The 8,350-nt window shown below is 60.4% G+C and overlaps 1 protein-coding gene across 1 annotated transcript in view; it reads left to right on the plus strand.

The window, feature by feature from the left end:
* The window catches only part of LOC140471157 (phosphatidylinositol 5-phosphate 4-kinase type-2 gamma-like), a gene marked incomplete at its 3' end in the record, with an annotated part of 22,004 nt that extends 14,230 nt beyond the window's left edge, over nt 1-7,774 (plus strand). The window contains exons 5-6 of the mRNA XM_072567034.1: nt 6,011-6,160; nt 7,598-7,774. Of these exons, the coding sequence (XP_072423135.1) occupies nt 6,011-6,160; nt 7,598-7,774 (327 nt within the window). The remainder of the gene's footprint in view (nt 1-6,010; nt 6,161-7,597) is intronic.
* Nucleotides 7,775-8,350: the final 576 nt, after the last annotated feature.

Here is an 8,350-nt window from a genome sequence, read left to right on the forward strand (position 1 = left end):
GAGCTGTACTCTGGATCTAACCCCCTGTCCCTGGGAGTGGGGGATGGTGTAGAGGGAGCTTTACTCTGTATCTAACCCCCTGTCCCTGGGAGTGTTTGATGGGGGGACGGTGTTGAGGGAGCTTTACTCTGTATCTACCCCCTGTCCCTGGGAGTGTTTGATGGGGGGACGGTGTTGAGGGAGCTTTACTCTGTATCTACCCCCTGTCCCTGGGAGTGAGGGACAGTATAGAGGGAGCTTTACTCTGGATCTAACCCCCTGTCCCTGGGGTATGTTGAGGGAATTGTGTAGAGGAACCTTTACTCTATCTAACCCTGTGCTGTCCCTGGGATTAGGTTAGATTCCCTGCAGTGTGGAAACAGGCCCTTCGGCCCAACCAGTCCACACTGACCCTCTGAAGAGTAACCCACTCAGACCTATTTCCCTCTGACTAATGCACCTAACCCTACGGGGACAATTTAGCATGGCCAATCCCACCCTAACCTGTACATCCCTGGGCACTACGGGGACAATTTAGCACTGCCAATCCCACCCTAACCTACACATCCCTGGGCACTACGGGACAATTTAGCATGGCCAATCCCACCCTAACCTGTACATCCCTGGGCACTACGGGGACAATTTAGCACGGCCAATCCCACCCTAACCTGCACATCCCTGGGCACTACGGGACAATTTAGCACGGCCAATCCCACCCTAACCTGCACATCCCTGGGCACTACGGGGACAATTTAGCCCGGCCAATCCCACCCTAACCTGCACATCCCTGGGCACTACGGGACAATTTAGCACGGCCAATCCCACCCGAACATGCACATCCCTGGGCACTACGGGGACAATTTAGCATGGCCGATCCCACCCTAACCCGCACATCCCTGGGCACTAGGGGGACAATTTAGCACGGCCAATCCCACCCTAACCTGCACATCCCTGGGCACTACGGGACAATTTAGCACAGCCAATCCCACCCTAACCTACACATCCCTGGGCACTATGGGACAATTTAGCACGGCCAATCCCACCCTAACCTGCACATCCCTGGACACTACGGGGACAATTTAGCACGGCCAATCCCACCCTAACCTGCACATCCCTGGGCACTACGGGGACAATTTAGCACGGCCAATCCCACCCTAACCTGCACATCCCTGGGCACTACGGGACAATTTAGCACGGCCAATCCCACCCTAACCCGCACATCCCTGGGCACTACGGGGACAATTTAGCACGGCCAATCCCACCCGAACATGCACATCCCTGGGCACTACGGGACAATTTAGCCCGGCCAATCCCACCCTAACCTGCACATCCCTGGGCACTACGGGGACAATTTAGCATGGCCGATCCCACCCTAACCCGCACATCCCTGGGCACTAGGGGGACAATTTAGCACGGCCAATCCCACCCTAACCTGCACATCCCTGGGCACTACGGGACAATTTAGCACAGCCAATCCCACCCTAACCTACACATCCCTGGGCACTATGGGACAATTTAGCACGGCCAATCCACCCTAACCTGCACATCCCTGGGCACTACGGGGACAATTTAGCACGGCCAATCCCACCCTAACCTGCACATCCCTGGGCACTATGGGACAATTTAGCACGGCCAATCCCACCCTAACCTGCACATCCCTGGGCACTACGGGGACAATTTAGCACGGCCAATCCCACCCTAACCTGTACATCCCTGGGCACTATGGGACAATTTAGCACGGCCAATCCCACCCTAACCTGCACATCCCTGGGCACTACGGGACAATTTAGCACGGCCAATGCCACCCTAACCTGCACATCCCTGGGCACTACAGGGACAATTTAGCACGGCCAATCCCCACCCTAACCTGTACATCCCTGGGCACTACGGGACAATTTAGCACGGCCAATCCCACCCTAACCTGCACATCCCTGGGCACTACGGGACAATTTAGCACGGCCAATCCCACCCTGACCTGCACATCTTTGGACTGTGGGAGGAAACCGGAGCACCCGGAGGAAACCCACGCAGACACGGGGAGAATGTACAAACTCCACACAGACAGTCACCTGAGGTGGGAATTGAACCCAGCTCCCTGGCGCTGTGAGGCAGCAGTGCTCACCACTGAGCCACTGTGCTGCCCCACGGTGTGTTTGATGGGGGACAGTGTAGAGAGAGCTTTACTTTGTATTTAACCCCCTGTCCCTGGGAGTGGGGATGGTGTAGAGGGAGCTGTACTCTGTATCTAACCCCCTGTCCCTGGGAGTGGGGGGGGACGGTGTTCAGGGAGCTGTACCCTGTATCTAACCCCTTGTCCCTGGGAGTGGGGGACAGTGTTCAGGGAGCTGTACCCTGTATCTAACCCCCCGTCCCTGGGAGTGGGGGACAGTGTTCAGGGAGCTGTACCCTGTATCTAACCCCCTGTCCCTGGGAGTGGGAGGGACAGTGTTCAGGGAGCTGTACCCTGTATCTAACCCCCTGTCCCTGGGAGTGGGGGGGACAGTGTTCAGGGAGCTGTACCCTGTATCTAACCCCCTGTCCCTGGGAGTGGGGGGGACAGTGTTCAGGGAGCTGTACCCTGTGTCTAACCCCCCTGTCCCTGGGGGTGGGGGGGACAGTGTTCAGGGAGCTGTACCCTGTATCTAACCCCCTGTCCCAGGGAGTGGGGGGGGACGGTGTTCAGGGAGCTATACCCTGTATCTAACCCCCTATCCCTGGGAGTGGGGGGAACAGTGTTCAGGGAGCTGTACCCTGTGTCTAAACCCCCGTCCCTGGGGAGTGGGGGGGACAGTGTTCAGGGAGCTGTACCCTGTATCTAACCCCCGTCCCTGGGAGTGGGGGGGGACAGTGTTCAGGGAGCTGTACCCTGTATCTAACCCCCCGTCCCTGGGAGTGGAGGGACAGTGTTCAGGGAGCTGTACCCTGTATCTAACCCCCTGTCCCAGGGAGTGGGGGGGGACGGTGTTCAGGGAGCTGTACCCTGTATCTAACCCCCTGTCCCAGGGAGTGGGGGACAGTGTAGAGGGAGCTGTACCCTGTGTCTAACCCCCTGTCCCTGGGAGTGGGGGGGGACAGTGTTCAGGGAGCTGTACCCTGTATCTAACCCCCTGTCCCAGGGAGTGGGGGACAGTGTAGAGGGAGCTGTACCCTGTGTCTAACCCCCTGTCCATGGGAGTGGGGGGGGACAGTGTTCAGGGAGCTGTACCCTGTGTCTAACCCCCTGTCCCTGGGAGTGGGGCGACGGTGTAGAGGGAGCTGTACCCTGTATCTAACCCCCTGTCCCTGGGAGTGGGGGGGACAGTGTTCAGGGAGCTGTACCCTGTATCTAACTCCCCGTCCCTGGGAGTGGGGGACAGTGTTCAGGGAGCTGTACCCTGTATCTAACCCCCTGTCCCAGGGAGTGGGGGGGGACAGTGTTCAGGGAGCTGTACCCTGTATCTAACCCCCGTCCCTGGGAGTGGGGGGGGACGGTGTTCAGGGAGCTATACCCTGTATCTAACCCCCTGTCCCAGGGAGTGGGGGGGGGACGGTGTTCAGGGAGCTGTACCCTGTGTCTAACCCCCCTGTCCCTGGGGAGTTGGGGACAGTGTTCAGGGAGCTGTACCCTGTATCTAACCCCCCCTGTCCCTGGGAGTGGGAGGGACAGTGTTCAGGGAGCTATACCCTGTATCTAACCCCCTATCCCTGGGAGTGGGGGGAACAGTGTTCAGGGAGCTATACCCTGTATCTAACCCCCTGTCCCTGGGGAGTGGGGGACAGTGTTCAGGGAGCTGTACCCTGTATCTAACCCCCTATCCCTGGGAGTGGGAGGGACAGTGTAGAGGGAGCTGTACCCTGTATCTAACCCCCTGTCCCTGGGAGTGGGAGGGACAGTGTAGAGGGAGCTGTACCCTGTGTCTAACCCCCTGTCCCTGGGAGTGGGAGGGACAGTGTAGAGGGAGCTGTACCCTGTGTCTAACCCCCTGTCCCTGGGAGTGGGAGGGACGGTGTAGAGGGAGCTGTACCCTGTATCTAACCCCCTGTTCCTGGGAGTGGGAGGGACAGTGTAGAGGGAGCTGTACCCTGTGTCTAACCCCATATCCCTGGTAGTGGGAGGGACAGTGTTCAGGGAGCTGTACCCAGTATCTAACCCCTGTCCCTGGGAGTGGGGGGGACAGTGTTCAGGGAGCTGTACCCTGTATCTAACCCCCTCTCCCTGGGAGTGGGGGGACAGTGTTCAGGGAGCTGTACCCTGTATCTAACCCCCCATCCCTGGGAGTGGGGGGGGACAGTGTTCAGGGAGCTGTACCCTGTATCTAACCCCCCGTCCCTGGGAGTGGGGGGGGACAGTGTAGAGGGAGCTGTACCCTGTATCTAACCCCCCATCCCTGGGAGTGGGAGGGACAGTGTTCAGGGAGCTGTACTCTGTATCTAACCCCCCGTCCCTGGGAGTGGGGGGGACAGTGTAGAGGGAGCTGTACCCTGTATCTAACCCCCTCTCCCTGGGAGTGGGGGGGACGGTGTAGAGGGAGCTGTACCCTGTGTCTAACCCTCTGTCCCTGGGGGGGACGGTGTAGAGGGAGCTGTACCCTGTGTCTAACCCCCCGTCCCTGGGAGTGGGAGGGACAGTGTTCAGGGAGCTGTACCCTGTGTCTAACCCCCCCGTCCCTGGGAGTGGGAGGGACAGTGTTCAGGGAGCTGTACCCTGTATCTAACCCCCTGTCCCTGGGGAGTGGGGGACAGTGTTCATGGAGCTGTACCCTGTGTCTAACCCCCTCTCCCTGGGAGTGGGAGGGACAGTGTTCAGGGAGCTGTATCCTGTGTCTAACCCCCCTGTCCCTGGGAGTGGGGGACAGTGTTCAGGGAGCTGTACCCTGTATCTAACCCCCTGTCCCTGGGGAGTGGGGGGGACAGTGTTCAGAGAGCTGTACCCTGTATCTAACCCCCAGTCCCTGGGAGTGGGGGACGGTGTAGAGGGAGCTTTACTCTGTATCTAACCCCCTGTCCCTGGGAGTGGGGGGGACGGTGTTCAGGGAGCTGTACCCTGTATCTAACCCCTGTCCCTGGGAGTGGGGGGGGGGGGGGGACAGTGTAGAGGGAGCTGTACCCTGTGTCTAACCCCCCGTCCCTGGGAGTGGGGGACGGTGGAGAGGGAGCTTTACTCTGTATCTAACCGCCCTGTCCCTGGGAGTGGGGGGGACGGTGTAGAGGGAGCTTTACTCTGTATCTAACCCCCTGTCCCTGGGAGTGGGGGGGATGGTGTAGAGGGAGCTGTACCCTGTATCTAACCCCCCGTCCCTGGGAGTGGGGGGACAGTGTTCAGGGAGCTGTACCCTGTATCTAACCCCCTGTCCCTCGGAGTGGGGGGACCGTGTTCAGGGAGCTGTACCCTGTATCTAACCCCCTGTCCCTGGGAGTGGGGGGGGGGACAGTGTAGAGGGAGCTGTACCCTGTATCTAACCCCCTGTCCCTGGGGAGTGGGGGACGGTGTTCAGGGAGCTGTACCCTGTATCTAACCCCCCGTCCCTGGGAGTTGGGGACAGTGTTCAGGGAGTTGTACCCTGTATCTAACCCCCCGTCCCTGGGAGTTGGGGACAGTGTTCAGGGAGCTGTACCCTGTATCTAACCCCCTGTCCCTGGGAGTGGGGGACGGTGTAGAGGGAGCTGTACCCTGTGTCTAACTCCCCTGTCCCTGGGAGTGGGGGGACGGTGTTCAGGGAGCTGTACCCTGTATCTAACCCCCGTCCCTGGGGAGTGGGGGACAGTGTTCATGGAGCTGTACCCTGTGTCTAACCCCCTCTCCCTGGGAGTGGGAGGGACAGTGTTCAGGGAGCTGTATCCTGTGTCTAACCCCCCTGTCCCTGGGAGTGGGGGACAGTGTTCAGAGAGCTGTACCCTGTATCTAACCCCCAGTCCCTGGGAGTGGGGGACGGTGTAGAGGGAGCTTTACTCTGTATCTAACCCCCTGTCCCTGGGAGTGGGGGGGACGGTGTTCAGGGAGCTGTACCCTGTGTCTAACCCCCGTCACGGTGTGTTGTGTCCCCCCCCCCAGGTATCGATGACCCGAGGTGCTCCGTACAGTGAGAACGATGCCCGGCACACGGTGCTGTTCCTGAACAGCTATGATAAGAAGTACGTGATCAAACAGATCTCCAGTGAGGACGTGGCCAACATGCACAGCTTCCTCTCGGATTATCACCAGGTGAGCGTCTCTTCCCGTGGGGGGCGGGGGGAGAGTGGGCTGGCCTCATCCCTCCGCCCTGAGGGTGGACATGGCCGCTCGGCCCCTCGAGCCTAACCTAACCCCCGGCCACCAACCCTGGCCCCTCTCACTTGAATCCCAGTTTTGTTTCTTCCCCAACTTGTCCCTCAATGCCTGAGCTCTCCTTTTCCAATCGTCTTTCTTCCTTCTCATTGTTTTTCTTCCTGCCATCTCTGCTCTCCCTTTTTCCTTTCCCCTTCTTTCTCTTCTCTCTCTTTGTCTCTTCTCTCTTCTCTCTCTTCTTCTCTCCTCTCCTCTCTTCTCTTTTCTCTCTCTCTCTCCTCTTTCTCTTTCTTTTTCCCTCTCCTCTCCTCTCTCTCTCTCCTCTCCTCTCTTTTCTCTCTCTCTCTCCTCTTTTTCTCTCTCCTCTCCTCTCTCTCTTCCCTCTCTCTCTCCTCTTTTTCTCTTTCTCTTTCTCTTTCTCTTTCTCTTTCCCTCTCCTCTCTCTCTCCTCTCTCTCTGCGCTCTCTCTCTCTCTCTACCTTGTCACTTGCTCACTCTCTTTGCGGTCCCGCTCCCTCTTGCCCTTCCCATCACCCCTCCCAGATCCCTCTTCCCCTTCGTGTGCCCCCCAACCCCTGCTCTCTCATCCCCTTCGTGCTCCCCAACATCCGGTTCAGATGAGCTTCCCCCACTGCTCCGCATGTGGAGTAGAGGTTTCAGACAGATAAGGCTGAATGGCCTCCTGCTGTTCCTGTGTGACAGGCTGGAGGAGGGAGGGGGGCTGAATGGCCTCCTGCTGTTCCTGTGTGACAGGCTGGAGGAGGGAGGGGGGGCTGAATGGCCTCCTGCTGTTCCCTGGGTGTGACAGGCTGGAGGAGGGAGGGGGGCTGAATGGCCTCCTGCTGTTCCCCTGTGGGACAGGCTGGAGGAGGGAGGAGGGGCTGAATGGCCTCCTGCTGTTCCCCTGTGGGACAGGCTGGAGGAGGGAGGGGGGCTGAATGGCCTCCTGCTGTTCCTGTGTGACAGGCTGGAGGAGGAGGGGGGGCTGAATGGCCTCCTGCTGTTCCTGTGTGACAGGCTGGAGGAGGGATGGGGCTGAATGGCCTCCTGCTGTTCCTGTGTGACAGGCTGGAGGAGGGAGGGGGGCTGAATGGCCTCCTGCTGTTCCTGTGTGACAGGCTGGAGGAGGGAGGGGCTGAATGGCCTCCTGCTGTTCCCTGTCTGTGACAGGCTGGAGGAGGGATGGGGCTGAATGGCCTCCTGCTGTTCCTGTGTGACAGGCTGGAGGAGGGATGGGGCTGAACGGCCTCCTGCTGTTCCCTGTCTGTGACAGGCTGGAGGAGGGATGGGGCTGAACGGCCTCCTGCTGTAATTCCCCTTGCGTTAATGCTTGTCTGTTGGGTATCTCTCCCTCTTCCACCCTGCTCCCTGCAGCACGTGGTGAACTGTCATGGCAACATCATACTGCCCCAGTTCCTGGCCATGTACCGCCTCACAGTGGACGGTGAGGACACCTACATCCTGGTGATGCGCAACGTCTTCAGCTACATGCTCAACGTCCATAGGAAGTACGATCTAAAGGTGACTGAGCGACAGACCGCAGCCCGTCGGCTACAGTCTCCCACCAACACCCTCCCCATTCCCTGATTGACCCCAAGGCCCCCTCCCCGCCCCCCCCCTTCCCCGCCCCCCCCCTTCCCCGCCCCCCCCCTTCCCCGACCCTTCCCCCCCCGACCCTTCCCCCCCCGACCCTTCCCCCCCCGACCCTTCCCCCCCCGACCCTTCCCCCTCCCCCGACCCTTCCCCCTCCCCCGACCCTTCCCCCTCCCCGACCCTTCCCCCTCCCCCGACCCTTCCCCCTCCCCCGACCCTTCCCCCTCCCCGACCCTTCCCCCTCCCCCGACCCTTCCCCCTCCCCCGACCCTTCCCCCTCCCCCGACCCTTCCCCCTCCCCCGACCCTTCCCCTCCCCCCGACCCTTCCCCCTCCCCCCGACCCTTCCCCCTCCCCCCGACCCTTCCCCCTCCCCCGACCCTTCCCCCTCCCCGACCCTTCCCCCTCCCCCGACCCTTCCCCCTCCCCCGACCCTTCCCCCTCCCCCGACCCTTCCCCCTCCCCCCGACCCTTCCCCCTCCCCCCGACCCTTCCCCCTCCCCCCGACCCTTCCCCCTCCCCCCGACCCTTCCCC

Source organism: Chiloscyllium punctatum, chromosome X (assembly GCF_047496795.1).
Source record: "Chiloscyllium punctatum isolate Juve2018m chromosome X, sChiPun1.3, whole genome shotgun sequence".
Classification (NCBI taxonomy): Eukaryota; Metazoa; Chordata; class Chondrichthyes; order Orectolobiformes; family Hemiscylliidae; genus Chiloscyllium; species Chiloscyllium punctatum.